We start from the raw sequence: 19,922 nt of genomic DNA, 5'->3' as shown, positions 1-19,922 counted from the left end.
TTAACCCTCCCAATAACCTTGTGAGATAAGGGCACAGATTCAAAGAAATATATATACATTTTGAGGAAAAATGATGTGATATGACTATTTCATGATAGTCATATCATGAAATATGACTTTCATGATATGATATGAATATTTCTTATTCTTTTTTTTTCGTATTTTTCTGAAGTTGGAAACGGGGAGGCAGTCAGACAGACTCCCACATGCGCCCGACCAGGATCCACCCAGCATGCCCACCAGGGGGCGATGCTCTGCCCATCCAGGGCACTGCTCTGTTGCAACCAGAACCATTCTAGCGTCTGAGGCAGAAGTCATAGAGTCATCCTCAGCTCCCAGGCCAACTTTGCTCCAATGGAGCCTTGGCTGCGGGAGGGGAAGAGAGAGACAGAGAGGAAGGAGAGGGGGAGGGGTGGAGAAGCAGATGGGCGCCTCTCCTGTGTGCCCTGGCCGGGAATTGAACCCGGGACTCCTGCATGCCAGGCTGACGCTCTACCACTGAGCCAACCGGCCAGGGTCATATGACCATTTCTTAGCGCTCAGACTCCTCCCCCTAAGTTGTGTTGCATTTTCTCTACCACAGGCAGAAATGGAGGGACTGTGTCCTGGTTCTTGCATAAACTGAGGGCTCTGTGGGACCTGCAGGTCCAAAGGCCTTCTCTGGTCACTGGGGGCCTTCTCTTTGTCCTTAAACAGGGAGCACCTAGTAACTGAGGAAGACATTAGGGCAGAGTGTGGCGTACTGGGAAACCCAAGCTGTAGTCCTGGCTCCTGGAACTGTGGGGAGAGGCTTTCAAGCCTGTGGCCATCCTGCATCTGATCTTGTCTGCTTTCCCTCTGCACAGGGCCAGGTTCTGGTGTGTGTGTGTGGTCTGGAATAGCCAGGTGGGGTGGCAGAAGGAGCTAGACTATAGAAGTCAGGAGAGTGGCACACACCTTGGCCATTGTCTTTATTACTTAGACAAATCACGTCATTCTCATTGCTTCAAATTCTTCATCTGTAAAATGGGAGAGGGGGTTGGACTAAAGACGCTCCAGGTTGACATGAAAGTCTATGGAAAACCGGGCAAAATGATTTGCTCCAGGGTCATGAAGCCAATGGCTGAGAGGCACCCGGCCTTACTTCACTGACCTTCCTTCAAACTACTACGGGGGCTCCCACTCACTCAACCCAAACAGAAGCCAGAGGGAGCCCAGGAACGCTGTCCATACTGACCAGAGGGAGTGGTGGGCTGAGTGATGGTTGAGGAGGCCTGGGGGAAACGCCGCAGGAGCTCGTGCCCCCTTCCTGTCCCCCTGAACTATTCCCGGGGCGGCAATCTGCCCAGCCTCCTTCCCCTCAGCCCCTGAAGCCCCTCCTCTGTCCCTGAGGGACAGGCTGGGGCGTGGCGCAGGCCTGGGAGCAGGGCCTGCTGTCGGAGGTGGCCCGCGGGGGTGGAGACCACGCACGGCAGACCAGGCGGGGTGGACTGTGGCTGTGTGTCTCCCTCCTCCGACTTTGCAGGAAAAGTCTTTCTTCCCCATTTTTACCCCTCCCCTCCAGGTTCCCCTCCTGGCACTTTCCCTAATCCTGCTCTGGGGCTTTACCCTGTTTCTCAGGGATACCTACATTTTGGTAGAGGGCTCAAGATCAAAAAGGCTTTAAGACCTCAGGAAATGAGGCTCTGCTGGGCGCACACGTGACAGGCAGGGCAGAATGGAAAGGTCAAGGGACAAGTGAGCCTGGTCCCTCCTAAGACCTCCAGGTCCCCAGGGAGCCTGAGCCTGAGCCTTGCACAGATTCCCGGGAGAGCTTATCGTCAGGCTGTGCAGCGGGGAGTTCCAGAGGTGGGCCTGGGAACCTGCTCGCCGGTCAGGGCTCCAGGATAAAAGTCACACGCTGAAAGAGGCTGTTCAGGCAGCGTCACCTGAACATCACCTCTCCCGGCAGGCAGAGCCGGCCTCAGGGGCAGCACCCCCCCTCACAAGCATCCACTCAGCACCAGCCTGTGTGGGAAGTGGGGTGGAAGGCAGTGTAAGTATGGAGATGGCCCCTTAGTCTCGAGGGAAATGTCAGTGCTGCTGGGAAGGGACCCCTGAGCACCAGCCCTGGTCCTTCCCAGGTGCCGAGAATCCTTTCAGAAAGAAGCCTTCCACCTACAGATCCGGATTAAGCACGTGTGGAAAGTAATAAGGTGCTTTCTGGAAAGAACATAGAATGGGGAGTCGGGACCCAGCTGCTTCTGACCCCAGCCTCCCGGTGTCCTTGCCAGGAAGCCCTTTAACTATTTGAGCCTCGTCAACTCCACAGTCCAGTCCAAACGTGACTGTCCACTAGGCCCTTCTGTGCAGGCCTCACTCCAGAACAGGCCCCGTCTAGCTGGAGAGCCCCTCTGGGATGGCTGCAGGGCCTCCCCCTTCCCAGCCGCTGCTCTCAGACTCAGGCCTGAGGCCTGCTTGGCGGAGCGTGAAGGAGGCCCCCCAGGGAGGCCGGAGGCGCGGGGGCCTTTCAATTATGGAGCAGCTTTCTTAGCCCCTCTCAGAAAGGCCCAGGCACCCAGCTAAATAATTCACCACCTCAGGAAGACCCAGTGGTTCCTGACACAGCTAAAGTAGGTCAGTTATCGCCCTGGCCCTGGGTGAGGGCTGGGGAGCTCAGAGCAGCTTCCCCATCAGCACTAGGAGGGACTGCAGGCTTGGCAAGCACCCTGCTGATCCAAATACAGCACTGAGGTGGGGGGTACAAGACAGGAAAGCATCAACACCCCAACTCTTGCTGGCATGAACACAGCCACCAACTCCTCCTCCCAGGGAGCCTCCCTCCAGGGTCGGGGAAATGCACCACTCGACACCCAGTTACCTACAGGGCCAGGCTCCTCCGCCTTCATAGCACCTGGGGATGCTCTGTCCTCTTCACCTGCAGGTACCAGTGGGGGCTGCAAATGCACCGTGAGCCTCTAACAGCTGACGTTCATCAGCAGAACATGGTAAACCGACATTGCCCAGGGCAGGCCTGGGATTCAGAGGGCGTGAGGCAGGGCGTGGAGAGGACAGCAAAGTCACATAAGGTGCAGGTGAGGAAGTGAGCAGGGCCAACCCCAGTGGCAGGGAGGCTCTGGGGCCTCTCCTGCCCTCCCTTCCGAGGCACAACTTCCGAGTCAAGCAGTGAAAGACATGGGGGGAGGACGGAGAATCAGCAAAGTCATCAGGTCAGTGCTTCAACCCCCCAGGAGCTGAAAAGGACCTCAAACCACACCACTGGAGGGAGCTGAGGTCCCAAGTCCCAGAGGGGAAGCAGGACCAGCTTCAGGAATCCTAGCGGGTCCAGTGCTGCCTGGGGTCCTGGCACCAGCCCGTTTTCTTGACCTTCCTCCCATGTGCTCTGGCGCCCGGCAAAGCCTCCTCTCAGGATCAGGGCTGCAGCTGGGGGCCCGACAGGGCGGGTGCACTAATGCACGTCTGTGCCAGACTCCTGGGTCCTCTCCCCTCGAACACAGCCTCACGAGGCATGCACCCAGGACGCCGCACAGAGGAGTCCAACCTCCCAAACCACAGTCCTTCTCTACTAGAGGGCCCCAAAATTACACAGGCCATGAAGGGTTAGGCCAACTGGACAACAGCACCTGGAGAAAGTGAAGGTCCCGAGTGCTTATTGTGGGTTCAGGGAATCTCTGTAGTCTCAGAAGTCGGAAAATGAAGAAAGTGAATGCATTAAACACAGGGTGGGCTGACAGATTACCCCCCAACACACACACACACACACACACACACACACACACACACACACAGATGTATGGTCCTTGGCAAGACATTTCCCCTTCAGACTTGTTACACAAAGAAGGGAGAGGCTGCAGGAGCTCTCAGCCCGGACCCACCTCACTTCCGCCCCCCGAACCCTCAACATCTGTGCCCTCGCTATGCTCCGCCAGCAGCAGTCTCCACCCCGTGGAAGCAAAGGTCAGAGAGCAGTTACTTTGGATGACTTTTTATTTTGCATTTCACGTATCATCCAGTTTCACATTCTCACAGGGTCAGCAATTACAACGCCACCTCGTCTCCCACGTCTGAAAACGGCAGACAGCCACAGCTGCCGCCGAAGGCAGAGCACTGATGTGCTCAAGAAACAAAAAAATTGCACAATTTTCCCTTCATTTTTCTTAAACTAACGCCTGACACAAAGGCTCGTGGCTGGAGAATGGAAACCCTTTTCTTCCTCATGCCTCAAACTAAACATTAAACTTATCTGACAGGGCGAACAAGGTCTCTTCAATAATTAATTGCACACACACACGAAAAATCCTTTATGATGCATAAATATTTTGTTACACAGGGTACAAAAATACTTTCACTTTTTTGGTTGGTTTCGGAGTTCGGAAAGAACGAAGAGCAATGGCAGGGGTGGGTGTGCTGTGCAGAGGTAGGCGAGACGGGCAGAGAAGGGGTGTCTGGAACAGCTGCCGGCCCATCTGAGGAGGACGCGAGGACCCTGACTTAAAGTGAAAAACAAAACACTCTATCTCCGCTGGGTGGTCGTGGCCGTTCAGCCTGGAAGTGTGTGGGGCGGTGGGAGGCGCCCGGCAGACCTGGCCGCGGGGCTTGGGCCTCACTGAAGCCGGGTGAGTGCAGGGGAGGGGTGTGGAGAGAGGGCCAGGAATGATGAACCACCAAGGCCAGGACCTGTTGCTATGGTGACACAATGTGAGAACAAACTGTACACTCACATATACAAGTTTTAAGTGTCTTAATTCATGCCAGAAAACATGCAAAATCAAAATGCCTTGTTTCGTTGAGGTGAAGCTACAGAAGCAAGTTTGGACTGGAGGTCGGGCCTTGCTCGGTCCCAGCGAGGCCTCCGAGCTGAGTGTGGGTGTCTTAGTGAGAAGGCCCCTGAATCCTCCCTGGGAGGCCTTGGAGAAGGGCTCTGGGGCAGGACGGGGCTGAGGGAGAGGTGAGAGAGGAAACAGGAAGCAGTCCACTGAGTCAGGCTTAAAATTCACAGTCTTTGGAGGGAAGCAGCAGCTCGCCGCAGGCCGCCTGGGGGCGGTGGAAGCTCGGGCAGCTTCCTCCCCCGCGGGGCAGGGACTTCAAGCTGTGGTAACAAGACCTGGAGGGAAGGGAAAGAGACGGCCCTGAGCAGAGGTGCGGGACCAGAGCTGAACCGCGCCTTCCCTTTGGGCGGAGTCTGCAAGACAGGTGGCAGGGGGTGGGGGACAAGGCGGGAGGAGAAAGGGGAATCCAGGCAGAACGCCCAGTGCCCAGCCCGGGCGGACGCCTCGTGTCATCAGGCTCTCCGAGTCAGGGAGGGAGGGAACCAGGACCCTGCAGGAAGCCGGGGTCTCGGATCCTCACCCCGGACCTCTGGGCCAACACTTACTGAAGAACTAACAGAACTGACGGTATTTCCATCCTTGCTGGGTGGTATCAGAGGAGGGGTACCAGCGCACCTGCAAGAGAAGCCAAGGTCAGGAGCCAGCCATGTGGTCGCTTCCCTCAGCACGGGAGCCCTGCAAACAAGGCCTTCTGTGTCCCTGCTGGGGTCTTGTTTCTGTCACTGACTGGCAGACCTCTAAGCATCAGTTTCTGCATCCTGAAAATGGGAGAGAGCCACCTGACCTGCCTCCCCCACAGGGTGAAGGTTCAAATCAGAGAATGGTTGCGGTGTTTCACACGCCACTAAACCTAACTAGAATGTGCCAGGTGGGACGAGGTGGAGTCTTGGCAGCTGACAGCGCTGGTGCTAACAATCTTCCCTTCACCGTTTCCTGGGACACTGTGGGATTCCTAACTTAGAGGAATGAACCCAATAAATGTTTGCTCAACTTCTCTGAGTCTCGGTGTCCTCAGTCAGCTATAGGCTAGAGATGATTACGTCAAGGCAGTCGTGACGACCAGTAAGACCAAATGTCAAAACACATTAGAATGCAAAGTTGGTGTGGTCTCCAAGGGGCTGGACTCCAGACATTGGTTCTGTCCTAGTAGAATTCTGTAAGGAAGCCATGGACGAGACCCAGCTGCTGCGTCCTCCCCATTTCCACCTCCCTACCCCTCTTATTCCCTCCATTATAACCCTCCTAAGTCTAGAGATTTATAACCTACCAGCTGAGCCCTTGAGGGGGGCCTGGAGCTCCGGAAACCCCAGCACTTGCCAGAAGGCCCCACAGAACAGTAGCTCCAAAGCAGGATTCCCAGAAACTGGTCAGGAAATGACATGTACCCCCTTCCACATGGGCCACTCGCCTGGAGGGTAAGCTGGGCTGGGGACCACACTAAGAGTGCAGGGAGGGCCACCTGACCCAGTTATAGACATGGCTGCCAGGGGGAGGGGGCAGGGTACCACAGGACCCTGAGTAAGGGGGCGATTACCCAGAGACAGGAGCCCAGGGTCTCCTTAGGAAAGGAAGGGATAGCACACGACAGCCGATGTAGAAATGAGGGGCAGCTGGACACACAGACAAGTCCTTGGAAGCCACAGCGGTCAGACCCTGTCACTCAGTTGGCCACGTGGGATCCCTGCCTCCTGGGGAAGCAGAAAAGACATCAAGCAATGCCAGGCCATTTGGGGGCTGACGAAAGCTTCCTGAGAACTTGCTCCTGTGCCCCCTCCAATGCTAGGTACTGCTTTGTAGAGTGCAAGACTCAGACCACAACACACTCAGCAGGAAGTCAGGGGCTGGTCACCCCAGGATGCCGGACGCTTGGCATACAGCATATATAGCAAGGCGAAGTCTTAAGGTCACCTGACCAGCACAGGATCTTCTCTGGATTCCAAGCATGTGGCAATGCTGTCACCAGGACACAGCTGCCCCAGGCTGTTAGTTAGAACTACCTTGACTAAAGCCACACCACACAGAAGGGGCCAAGACCCTCTTCTAGCCTTTGAGCTGTTCAGCTTCAGAGGCCGCGGGATTACCCTGCCTGCCTCCTAAACATCTGAAAGTAGCTCCCCTCCTTCCTGGGACAGCTGAGCAGGAGAAAGCCTCCCCTCCCTCTGTAAGCCCTAGATGCCCTCAGCTGAAGCCCAGCTGGACCCCAGAGCTCAGGCACAAGAAGGATGAGGAAACCAGTGCCGTTCCTCCCGGATAAGCCTGTGGTCTGGCTCAGGGAGCCCCCTTGGGGCCATGACCCCCACCCTTCACCCAGCCTCCAGACGGAGCTGTCACCACTGGGGCAGCTGAGGCCTCCTGCAGCCGCCTCAGGGCTCCCTCAGAGAGGGCCACGCCTTTTCCACTAGGGCTGGGATTCCTGCCTCCAAAGAAGCAGCTTTGCCTGTAGCTTAAGATGAGTCAACCACCTTCTTGGGGAGGAAGCAGAGGAAAGACCCCATTTCTGGGCTCAAGAAAGCTGTTTCCCTGAAGTGGGCTGAGTGTACGCAACGGGCTGCATTTCTGCTTCCCTCAGAAACCCAGTGCAGGCTGGAGGTCTGGTCATCTAAAGAAGCATGGTCCAGCCCTGGCTAGTGGCTCAGTAAAGAGAATGTTGGCCTGTTGTGCAGATGTCCTGGGTTTAATCCCTGGTCAGGGCACACAGGAGAAGTGACCATCTGCTTCTCTCCTTCTTCATCTCTTGCAGCCAGTGGCTGGATTGGTTCAAGCATCAGCCCCAGGTACTGAGGATAAATCAGCTGATTTGAGCATTGGCCTTAGGTGCTAAAAATAGCTCGGTTGGGCTGACAGCTTGGTTGGTCTGAGCATCGGCCACAGACCAGGGTTGCCGGGTGTATCTCAGTCCAGATTCATGAGGAGTCTGTCTCACTATCTCCTCTCCTCTTACTTAGAAAAAAAAAAAAGCGTGGCCCATACCCGTCCCAGTTCAGAATGAGACCCCCAGGCCCAGGGCTTAGTGCTTGCATATCCGGGAACGAGTGATCAGTCCCTTCTAAGGACCTCTAGTTATTCACAGGACAGGAGATTTGGGGTCCTGAAAAGCCAACCCACAGGGACCGGCCCATGGATATCTAGAATGAACCAGACTCCAAGAGGACCAGCATCAAAACAAAAGCATCTCTGACATCTTAGGACTGACTAACTGAGGAGACAGGCCAAGAAGTGAAGTGGGCAAAGGAATGAGTCCACACGAGACGAAATATAAATAGCTAATAAATACAGAAGCCTCACTCACCAGAAAGCCAATTAGAGTAATACCCAGTCTTACTGAACCCAGATTGGCGAGTCTACACTTTGACCCTGTAGCAATTCTAGGAATTTACGGTAAGGTAAACAAGCATGACAGGTGCCCACAGAGGTGTGAACATGGGTGTCCACTGCTGCACAGCCTATCAGTAGCAAAAAAAATTGTGTAAACCGCCTACTCGCCTTCTACAGGGAGCTGGGCACACTTCCACAGGGGCGGGCTGCCAGGCACCTAGGACGTGGGTCTACATTTACTGATGTGGAAAAATGTCTTGATAGTTAAATTTTAAAATGATCAAGTGTGTTATACAATAATCCAAAGATTCTCATCTATGGATTTACTTATACACCTGCACCCAACTACCTACCAAGTGTAAGGACTAAAAGTAGCAATTTTCTGGGGAGCAGGATAACCTCAAGGGAAAGAGAAAAAAAAAGCCTATTTTTTCCATAAATTCCAGACCTCTAATAGCTAATGTTTATAGAACACTTCGCACGTGCCAAGTACTGTTCTAAGTAGTTTTTATGTACTAAATTCATTTATTTAACTTTCATAAAAACCCTACGAGATGGATGCTATTACCATTCCATTATATAGATAAAAAAAACAGAGGCAAGGGAGCTCATGTGACTTTAAGGTCATTAGTAAGTGGCTGACCCAGTTTAAGGATGGGTGGTGGAAGCCACGGTGAGACCTCCATTACCTCAGGTGAAATGAAAAACAGCCTGACCAGGTGGTGGCACAGTGGATAGAGCGTCAGCCGGGAACGCGGAGGACCCAGGTTCAAAGTCCCGAGGTCACCGACTTGAGTCCGGGCTCACATAGCTTGAATGTGGGCTCACCAGCTTGAGTGCAGGATCATAGACATGACCCCATGGTCGCTGGCTTACGTCCAAAGGTCGCTAGCTTGGCTGGAAACCCCCCCCCCCCCAGTCAAGGCACATATAAGAAAGCAATCAATGAACAACTAAGGTGCTGCAACTATGAGTTGATTCTTCTCATCTCTCTCCCTTCCTGTCTGTCTGTCCTTGTCTCACTCTCAAAAAAAAAAAAAAAAAAAAAGAAGAAGAAAAAAAAAGAGGGAAAATAAAGTCCCAGTCTGAGAAGACCTTGGGACACAAGGGGACAAGGTCTTCTCCTGTTTTTCAGCTACTGTCTTCATGTGGCAGACCAGTGTGCCCCTGCATTCTACGCCTCTGGCATGTCTCATCCTCTTAAAGGAGAAGATGCTATCAAGAGGATCAGAAGGTTGAGCTCGACGGCCTGGTGCCCAGACAGAGTGCGACGAACGGTCTTCCAGCCCTTTCCTACAGGTGTCTGGTCCCCGTGGCTAAGGCTGAGCTACTGACAAAAGGAATGAGTTAGGGAGTGCCCGTCTGGGAGAGAAAGGAAGGACTGTTTTCACCCCCTCTGGTCTTTTGGCTGCCACCTCCTTGCCCCCAGGCACAAAAAACCTCAGTTTTGTTGGTCCTCTGGGTTCAGAATAATCCCCTTAGGATCAACACCTTCCACGTCTCATTTAGGCAATTTCAGCCTCCACTTCTGAGGCAGCACTGTCAAAGAGGCAGGGAGGGGGCTCGGAAAAGGAAAAGAAAAAAATTCTACTACTTGGAAAATGTTTTCATGCCTATTATTGCATTTGGTCCTAAAAGCATATTTCACTGTTGAGGAAATAAATGGCTTTCCAGAGAGCGAGGAGCAGAGGCAGAATTAGTTACTACCTGGACCAGACTCTTGTCATTAGTCTCCCTCTCCCAAAGTGCTACTATCTTTTGAGGTGGCCTTCAGCCCCTTTCCTGGGACACCAAAGGACAGAAACTCAGGCACGATGAGGCCTCCAGCCTCCGAGAGGACCCGGGTGAGGAAACTAGACAATGGTCATGTTAAATAATAGCCATGGCAACTGGTACTTCCACAACCTTCCCTCTGTACAACCCTATAAACTAGGTATGATTATTACCATTCTGCAAAGAAACTGGGACACAGAGAGGTTAAGTAACTTGCCCAAAGTCACACAAATTTTGAAAGAGACAGCCAGGATTTGGACTGCGGCAGTTGGACTGGAATGAATGACTACAAGTCGTGGGAGGGTGGGAGGAAGCTGGGAAGGAACACGACATGGGGCACGAAGGCCTCAGGGGGGTGTGAGTGCACCAATCCCAGCCAGCTGGGGGGCCACCCCAAGAAGGGCAAGAAGTGCCTCTCCTCATTAATCGGACACACCTACTGTCCCTGGCTCCCAACCTCTGCTTTGTCACAACTGTCACTGCCTAGCGTCTCAGAGCTGATGAGGCAGAACCTTTCACCCGATCGGGTCTAACCCTCTCATTTTACAGATGAGGACACGGACGCAAAGAAGTGAGCTGCTTGCTGAAGATCAGGCAGCTAACTGGTGGCAAAGCTGGGATCAGAGATGAGGACCGCAGCAGTTAAACTCCTCACGTGCCGAGTACCATGTGGCCTGCCACCCTGTGCCAGGTCGGAGACAGAGGGGCAGCGCTCCCTGCTAACGGCTCTGTGCCCACCACAGACCTCGGTTTGGGGCGAGGGGGAGATCTTTACCACCTCCCTACTCCCGGTCAGTTGTCCTGCTGTCTGTGCTGAGCAGCTGGGGAGCAGGGCCAAGTTCAATGACTCTCTGCCCTTGGTACAATCTAAAGTTGCCGTGGCCAGGGAGAATTTCCCTGCTGGAGAAAACGGTTTGCTAGGTAGTAGCCCCAGGATCTGAACCTTCTATCTTGCAACTGGGCAACCCGGGCGTCACTAAGCCCTCCAGAGGACCAAGATGAACAGGAACTTAGCCCTTGGCCAGAGCACCCAACTCCTCCCACCTCAGCTTCTAGTTCCTGCGAACTCTCCCTTCCGGGCTTCTCATTTCCTTTTCCTTCTCGTCCCCTTCCGCCGCCCTGGCCAAGTCCAGGCAGCCCCGTTTTCTTTCTTTCAACGCCCTGGCCCGGTCACGCTTCCCCATTGATCAGAGGTGGAGGTGGGCTCGCCTGGCAGTGCCCTGTCCGTCCCCCTGAGAGCTGGCAATCCCGCCTCTGCCTCGCAGAGTGACCACCTGCTTGTCTGCCGCCCGAGCACAGCACGCAGCGAGACGCTCGGTGAGCACAGCCCCCACCCCGCTCCCCCCGCCTCTCTCCTCCAGTGCTCGCACCCGCACCTGCCCAGCTCAGTCCGTGAGGGGGAACATCCAGGTCTCATGAAAACGGGGACACTCGCAGAGTGTTACCATGTATTGACATTTAATTCTCCCAGCAACCCTGAGGCAGATAATATTGTTCTCCTTTTCCAGATGACTAAAAAAATGTAAGGCACAGGCCCTGGCCGGTTGGCTCAGCGGTAGAGTGTAGGCCTGGCGTGCAGAAGTCCTGGGTTCGATTCCCGGCCAGGGCACACAGGAGAAGTGTCCATCTGCTTCTCCACCCCTCCCCCTCTCCTTCCTCTCTGTCTCTCTCTTCCCCTCCCGCAGCCAAGGCTCCATTGGAGCAAAGATGGCCCGGGCGCTGGGGATGGCTCGGGCGCTGGGGACGGCTCCTTGGCCTCTGCCCCAGGCGCTAGAGTGGCTCTGGTCGCGGCAGAGCGACGCCCCGGAGGGGCAGAGCATCGCCCCCTGGTGGGTGTGCCGGGTGGATCCCGGTCCAGCGCATGCGGGAGTCTGTCTGACTGTCTCTCCCCGTTTCCAGCTTCAGAAAAAATACAAAAGGGAGGCAGGCTGCCGGGCTCTAGAGACCACACTCAGGTTGGGATCTGCATCGCGGCTCTGTCATCAGGCAGAATGCAGTACGGTGCTGTGGGGTTCGGCCAGTGGTGGCACCATGGCTGGGTCTCTCTCAGGACTCCGCCTCAAGTCCTCAGGGTGGCCTCACACACCCATCCTCTCCCTCCCCTCTGTCAGAGCCCACATCCTAAAGGCACTGCCTTGGAAGACAGCAGCTCTGGAGACATGCACGGTCCAGAAGCCAGGGAAGTACCAAATCTGGCCAACTTGGAACCTCATCCTCCCCCTTCCTGCCTCTCCCCCAGAGGGAGAGCTTACCTGAGCATGCAGGGCGGCGGCAGCGGCAGTGGCAGCTGGGTAGGTAAATGCAGCGTGTGAGATAGCTGGGGTCAGCTCAGTGGTATACAGGGGGTAGGGGGCCCAGGCCTCTGGGGACGTGGGAATCAGAGCAGTCCCCATCAGGTCATCTACAAAGGGAGACAATAGCCCCCATCATCAGAACACTGGTCTCCCCTTCCACAGCCCCATTCCAAACAGAGAAGGGGACCCAGCACTATGGATGAAGCACACGCTCCCCACTCAGGCCAGACTCCCTCAAGACCAGGGACAGAAGCCACAGGGCCTGGCACGGTGAATGTCGCGTCTGCTTTGAGAAGCTCACAGATGGGCCTCTGCCCATCTCAATCAAGAGAAAGCAGAGAAGGCTTCAGGGAAATCGGGCAAGGCTGATGGCTCAGGGGCTCATCCAAAGGCTGAGTGGAGGACAGAAGTATGGACCCATAGAGAGAGATGGCTGTGGGTGCAAGCAGCCTCCTGCAAAAGGGGGCAGGCGGGCGGACTAATTCCCCCAACGAGAATCTCAATGTCTGCCCTCTGTATGCAACACCACTGGGGGCCCCCAGCTCAGGCAAAGTACCAGGGCAGCTGACTGCAGCTCTGAGTGCCACTCACAAGGGTCCCGTGCGATGAAGTGTGCTCCTAGGGCAGGGTGAGCGCTGGTGGGGTTTGGCGTAGCCATTAGCTTGTTCTTGGCCATCTTGGTGTTGGCTTTGGCAAACTCTAGTCTCAGGGTCTGCGGGTTCTCAGGATCAAAGCGAATGCCCTACACCGGAAGGAAAGGAAGGGAAAGACTTTACTTTGTAGAACCCAGCCTGCCCACTCCCAGAAAAGATCTTGCCTGAAAGACTTGCCCACATGGGGCCAAGAGGACACACTGCTTGGGCCTTGTGAGTAGTGACAGTTTGGCCGAGACAGCACGGCCAAGGCCTGTGCCCCAGGGCGGCTGGGAAATAAGGTACATCTGTGGGCCGTCTCCTTGGGCATGGAAAGATGGTCTGTGGGTCAGAGGAAGACCTGTTTACCTACTCACATTCAACGCATTCTTGGCTGCTTCTGCTCCTGCCCGGCTGTCAAAGATCACAAACCCAACAGGCTAGTAGGAAAAAGAGAGAACACTCTTACATCTCTCCCAACATCCCATCTACCCCTCAGGGAACACACACACACACACACACACACACACACCCAAAACAGAAACAACAAGCCCCCAAAACATAATAAAAAGCAACCTTGCCTATTTCCTTCCTATGTTCAGCTGGAACAGAAGATTCTTATGCAACAAAAGCCACCCACCCAGGTGCCACACTGCGGGAAATGATGCCAACGGAGCCTTCATCTCACTTCACTAAACATCATCCTTTCGGTAAAAGTCGTGTTTGGTTTTTTTTAATGCATGTAAGTAATTAAGTTCTAGTGTTTTCTCCAGAAAGTAAGGTGATTTCAACATATCAGATGCATGGGAGGTTCCAGATTCAATAAAGGGGAAAAAGCTCAAAACTTCTCCAATGTCATTTTGCCAAGTTTTAGTCCAGACCCCAAATGCCCCCAAGCCCCCTGGCATCAGGAGCCAGAGCCCAGCCACTTCTATGGTTCTCAGCCTCGAAGCCAGGCTGGGCTTCTTGAGACTCAGAGAAGGAGGACCAGGAGTTGACTGGTAAGAAGAGGGGACCCATGGCCCTGGCTGGAATGCTTAGCTGGTTAGAGCTTTGTCCTGGAGCACAAAGATTGCTGGTTCGATCCCCAATCAGGTCACATATAGGAACGCATCTATGTTCCTGTCTCTCTCTCTTTTTCCCCTTCCTCTCTAAAATCAATCAATTAAAAAATTTTTTTAGCCCTGGCCGGTTGGCTCAGCGGTAGAGCGTCGGCCTAGCGTGCAGAGGACCCGGGTTCGATTCCCGGCCAGGGCACACAGGAGAAGCGCCCATTTGCTTCTCCACCCCTCCGCCGCGCCTTCCTCTCTGTCTCTCTCTTCCCCTCCTGCAGCCAAGGCTCCATTGGAGCAGGGATGGCCTGGGCGCTGGGGATGGCTCTGTGGCCTCTGCCTCGGGCGCTGGAGTGGCTCTGGTCACAACATGGCGACGCCCAGGATGGGCAGAGCATCGCCCCCTGGTGGGCAGAGCTTCGCCCCTGGTGGGCGTGCCGGGTGGATCCCTGTCGGGCGCATGCGGGAGTCTGTCTGACTGTCTCTCCCTGTTTCCAGCTTCAGAAAAATGCAAAAAAAAAAAAATTTTTAATAAAAAAAAAAAAAAGAAGGAAAAGAAAAAGAAGAGGGGACCCATGGAGGCCACTGTTTCGTCAGCCTAGGACAGAAATGGGAAACAGGGAGCAGGTCTCAGCTGCCAGAAAGATTGAGGAAAAGGCAACAGACTTAGTTCCAAGCTCAGCAGTTGGGCTGGGCTAGGAGGAAGAAAAACCTTGGAAAGAAATTACCTGTCTTGACGTGAGCTTGATCAGGGACCCTTCGTACCCCTGCAGAGAGAGGCAGTCATTAACGGGGAAGGTCAGAGCCACTGCTGTGCTGTCCCAGCCCCCCCTGACATCACCCCACCGTTTCCCCCAGTGCTCCCCTGTATCATTCTCGCTCCCCTCACAAAGCTGACCCACGCTGACCTCCGCCACTGCTGGGCGCTCTGCACCCTGCATTCTGTGTCACATGGGTAGCACATGGGCGGACATCACGCGGTAGCGGTCATCGTTTCATGCATAAATTCCCATTTGCTCCACTAGCTTAGTAATCCAGACACACATACCTTACCTTGTTAAGTTTTCTCAACTGCAAATTGAAAAGGCTACACCAAATCTCAGAGACTACTTATACAGCAAAATCTAGAGATTCTCCACATGCCCACTTTACAGATGAGGAAATAGGCTCAGAACAGTTAAGCAATCAACAGAAAGCAACATGTGAATGAACAGAACTAGGACAGAGAGCCAGGCCTATGATCACAGTTTCAGATACACTGTTCTACATCTTCCTGCTGCCCAATCCAGGTCAGAGATTCACTCCTGATTCCTCACCTCCACCCTCGGCTCCGCCATGGGTGGCTGGGCCCAGACTCACCTTGAACGGCCTGAAGAGCAGGTAGAGTTCTCTGGGTTTAATGTCCACAGGGAGGCCACTGACGAACAGTGTCCGGACCTGGGAACAGAGACCAGAGTGGTCAGGGCCAGACTGACAGAAGGACAGGAATGATGGCCCTTCCTTCAGAAAGGAACTGGAATCCTTCCAGAGTTTAGGGAGGTATTCAGTGTTTCCTGGGCCTCCTTTGGAGGTTGAGGTAAATGAACACTCAGAGTGTCCTAGTGGTTAACTTTTCAAAGCCCTTCCTGTCCACGTCCCCTTCTCTGGGTTCATCCTGCAGTGTCACGCCACAAGCCCCTGCTGAGCGCCTCTGTGCAGGACTCGGCTGATGACAGCCACCAGGAGAGAGCCCTATTTAATGAGTGCGCAGATCATGGATCCATTTTCAGATCAAGGGCCCCTCTCATATCCGAGGCAAACTACAGTCTTACCCTCTCCCCCAAATGCACAAGTTAAAATGTTTATATTTTTCTGCAGATGCCCATGGACCCCAGGTTGAGAGCTCTGTCTGGTTTAGGGCAGAGGCAAAGATGTAGACGGAACGTAAGTCCGGTGCCACACCCTGGAGCGATTTCAACAGAGAGCCCACCACTTTCACATTCATCTTCTGGGAACTGCTGCTGAAACTAGATGTAAGCTCTTCAACGGTAGGGAATGTGTTGTATTCTTGCCTCTATGCCCAGCTCCTAGTATGCTGCTGGCACTAAATGTTTACCGGATAAGAGACCTGAGTAAGGAGTCAGAGATGGAACAATTATGGTGGGTTTTGAAGAATGAGTAGGATCTTGCCAGCTTCAAGTGCGGCAGATGATGCTGTAAGTTACTAGCCTTTCCCTCAGCATGGTTATGAATTGGTGGTAAAGCCAGATCTAGACACCAGATGTCTATCCCGTGACTCCAGCCAAATCTGACTTCCTGAATTGCATGACAGCCTGTAGGACCCAGCCAGCAGCCTTTTCATAGACTACAGCTTGAATCAGGAAACCTGAAGCAGCCAGGCAAAGTTACACCCAAAACACCCACACACATCACACCAGAGCCAGGAATGGCTAAGGAAATGAGCATGGATCGCTACTAGTAACCAGTATCACCATCCTCAGCCCCATGAGAATGACTCCCAGGCCATGCCTGATAAAAAATGGGTAAGGACAAGCTTCTTCACTCACATGAGTTTTTGCCAAGAAGGATACCACTGCCATTTAGGGTGCACCGTTCCCCTTTAGTAATGCCTTTCCCTAACCAGATGTGCCTCTGCTCCCAGGCCTGGGGTGAAGGTTCTGCACACCGCACACCGCACAACCCCAGCAGTTCTGCGTCCCTGTACACGCAGTATTCGAGTGCTGCCCTGTTCCCAGAAGCACCTGGGAGAAACTGGACAAATGAGGCTCCAGGGTGGGCTCAACTGAGCCTCTGGACCCCAGAGGGCAACCACCCTCTATATTCTCTGCCCTTGATGGAAAGCTCTTGAATTTTAATGTAATCCCCGGAAAGGAATTGACTTGCTCAGGACACACAGCTTTTAAAGGCAGCAGACTTGGGACGTCTCTGGGCTGGCAGAGATGATACTTGCTTCTGAGAGCCCGGACTCGGGCTTCCAGCTCATGTCCAGAGGACGGGCTGAAGGAGCACACCCAGCTCGGGCCCTGCTAGTGGACCTGGATCTCTGTTTCTTCCTGGGATGGCAGGACGCGGTTTGGGTCAAAGGCACAGCACCAGGGCCACCCCACAGAAACTTTCGCCTCATTTCTCCCCAGGGGCCACCCATTTCACCCCAGCTAATTTTAAACTAGTCCTCAAACGGCTCTTTTCTGGCCAGACCTCCCCAGAGGCCCCCTTAAATAGCAAGTTCTCAGCACAAAGTTTCCTGCTTGGGTGGGGGAGGGGGGAGTACAGGGGATCTTTCCCTCGTTCCCAGCTCAGATCCTTGTTTCCAGCCTTCCCTCTGGGCCAGATGTTTCCAGCCTCTTCTTCTGGTTTCCATCTTTTAGGCTCTGAAGTGTTCAAAGGGCTACAATATCATTCCCATCCTGTCCCTAGCCACCTCTCAGGAAACAAGCTGAGGCCACGGCAGTTATGGATGAGGTGGTGGGTCCTTGTCTGCCAGGTCACAGGCCCTTTGCTGGGATCAAAGTCTGAGAAGTTAAGTCACAGGAAACCTGGCCTGACTAGTCTCTCTAGGTCTTACTTGATCCTAGCCACCACAGCAGATGGCGGGACCCCTGCCAATCCCTTTGTGCAGACAGTGAAACAGAGACCCAGAAAGGGCTCCTGCAGCTTAGTTCATCAAGGAGCAGGGCTGGGTAAGACCGAGGCACCCAGACTCACTCATCTGTCCCATCAGCAAACCATCCAGCCGTGGGGACAGACGGAGCAGCACTTGGGTGGCCTCGTTAGCCTCAGGGGTGGGTCACGTGTTGCCCTACACCCATTCAGTAGCTGGTCCTTTCCTTAAGCACTGGTTTAGGATGACAAGCAAAGCTGGAGTGACAGGAGCAGAACAAGAAGAAACTGGCAAACCAAGGTGGAGGGAAGGAAGCTTGGGCTCAGCAGGCTGATCAGCTGCACGTCGAGAGGACAGCCACCCGCCAGCCCTGCTGCAGCCCCGTCCCCTCCAGGTCCCCGACAAGCTCCAGAGGCTTGTGCTGCCTCTCAGGCCTCCCCGGCCTTGTTCCTCAACTGACGGCTCTCAGCCTTCACATCCTTCTCTTTCCTCACTTCCCCTTCCTTCCTCCGAAGCCCTACACAGCCCTTAGGACCCCTGGCTTCAGATCACTTCCACCGTTTGAGCTGACTCCTCACTTGGACTCCATAAAACTTCAGAGAAGGGAGCCGAGTCTCAAACCTAGCCTCCAAAGTACCTAGAGTCAGGCCTCCTCATCTGGACCTCCACTGTTTCTTTTTTTTTTTTTTTTTTTGCATTTTTCTGAAGCTGGAAACAGGGAGAGACAGACAGACTCCCGCATGCGCCCGACCGGGATCCACCCGGCACGCCCACCAGGGGGCGACGCTCTGCCCACCAGGGGGCGATGCCCTGCCCATCCTGGGCGTCGCCATGTTGCGACCAGAGCCACTCTAGCGCCTGGGGCAGAGGCCACAGAGCCATCCCCAGCGCCCGGGCCATCTTTGCTCCAATGGAGCCTTGGCTGCGGGAGGGGAAGAGAGAGACAGAGAGGAAGGCGCGGCGGAGGGGTGGAGAAGCAAATGGGCGCTTCTCCTATGTGCCCTGGCCGGGAATCGAACCCGGGTCCTCCGCACGCTAGGCCAACGCTCTACCGCTGAGCCAACCGGCCAGGGCCTGGACCTCCACTGTTTCTACGCACCTCAGTCCTTCCAGAGAAACTCCCAGCCAGAGACCGATGCAGCCCAGCATGGCAGAGTAATGTGACAAGTGGGAAAGACAAGAGGCTTTAGTTAGGCTGCAGTCTGCACCCCAGCTTCAGGCTTGGCTTGGGGACGATGCCTCATGTCTCTGACTCTTGTTTCTTTATCTGTACAACATGGATACCAACTACCTCTGAGAAGAAGGGTTCACCTTATTCCATGCCTGGCACACAGGAGGCTCAGCAAAATGTGCGTTCACTTAGGGCTCCTGGAACTCCAGGGGTTACCTGCATGAAAACCTCACCAGTTGGGTACCACGAGCCATTTATTTATAAGTGCCTAGTGAGGCTGGGTCAATTCTGAGCCTGTCTGAAGTTAGCAACATGGGGGAGATGATCTTAGGCAGTCCCTGGATTCTTTTATCCTCTTTCAGGAGAGGTAATATTTGAGGTGAAGGCACTGTGAAAATGGGCCAGTTCTACACCCTCATTTTACATATGAGGAAACTGAGGTTCGGAATCGGAAGGGGACAAAGCAAGCTGACCGCACGGTCAGGACCCTCTAGGGATGGCAGGGACAGAAACGAACAGTTACATCTCTAAGGCCTGGTCAACGAGTCCTGCATCCCAGGCCAGCACTGGAGACCACCTCTCGTGCCACTTGCTGGTGCTAGCCTCCTGGCAATAGGGCCAATATTCACAGGGGTGGGTGCAGACACCAACAGCTGGTTGATACCAAGATGGAAAGGTAAACCAAAGAAACCATGTCTTGCCTATTCCACAAACTTATAAAAATTCAACATAAATGTTTTCAGTATTTGAGGGGGCATAAAAGGTGTTCCCACAATCCCAGGATACCAGTAGTCACCAAATTCATTTACCTGGCCCTTTCTTTCCGTACACTCCCTCTCTCTCCAGAAGTATCCACACAACCCAAGGGATTATCTTCTGCTGTCCTGGAATGTAGAAAGCAACCACTGCCCTTTTAAAATAGCCATCATCAGCCTGACCAGGCAGTGGCGCAGTGGATAGAACGTCGGACTGAGATGCGGAAGGAACCAGGTTCAAGACCCTGAGGTCGCCAGCTTGAGCGCGGGCTCATCTGGCTTGAGCAAAAAAAGCTCAGCAGCTTGGACCCAAGGTTGCTGGCTTGATCAAGGGGTTACTCGGTCTGCTGAAGGCCCATGGTCAAGGCACATATGAGAAAGCAATCAATGAACAACTAAGGTGTCGCAATGAAAAAACTGATGATTGATGCTTCTCATCTCTCTGCGTTCCTGTCTGTCTGTCCCTATCTATCCCTCTCTCTGACTCCCTCTCTGTCCCTGTAAAATAAATAAATAAATAA

General features: G+C 54.0%; 1 protein-coding gene across 1 annotated transcript in view; it reads right to left on the bottom strand.

Annotated features, from left to right (window-relative positions):
- Positions 1 to 3,948: 3,948 nt before the first annotated feature.
- Positions 3,949 to 19,922, bottom strand: part of RBPMS2 (RNA binding protein, mRNA processing factor 2) — a 29,163-nt gene continuing 13,189 nt past the window's right edge. Inside the window, exons 2-8 of the mRNA XM_066274023.1 lie at positions 15,234 to 15,311; positions 14,603 to 14,641; positions 13,200 to 13,262; positions 12,782 to 12,932; positions 12,149 to 12,297; positions 5,354 to 5,423; positions 3,949 to 5,083 (exon numbers count right to left, since the gene is read on the bottom strand). Coding sequence (XP_066130120.1) covers positions 5,361 to 5,423; positions 12,149 to 12,297; positions 12,782 to 12,932; positions 13,200 to 13,262; positions 14,603 to 14,641; positions 15,234 to 15,311 — 543 coding nt within the window. The 3' untranslated portion in view covers positions 3,949 to 5,083; positions 5,354 to 5,360. The remainder of the gene's footprint in view (positions 5,084 to 5,353; positions 5,424 to 12,148; positions 12,298 to 12,781; positions 12,933 to 13,199; positions 13,263 to 14,602; positions 14,642 to 15,233; positions 15,312 to 19,922) is intronic.

This window comes from Saccopteryx bilineata, chromosome 4 (assembly GCF_036850765.1).
Source record: "Saccopteryx bilineata isolate mSacBil1 chromosome 4, mSacBil1_pri_phased_curated, whole genome shotgun sequence".
Classification (NCBI taxonomy): domain Eukaryota; kingdom Metazoa; phylum Chordata; class Mammalia; order Chiroptera; family Emballonuridae; genus Saccopteryx; species Saccopteryx bilineata.
This window is presented reverse-complemented; position numbering and strand designations above follow the sequence as displayed.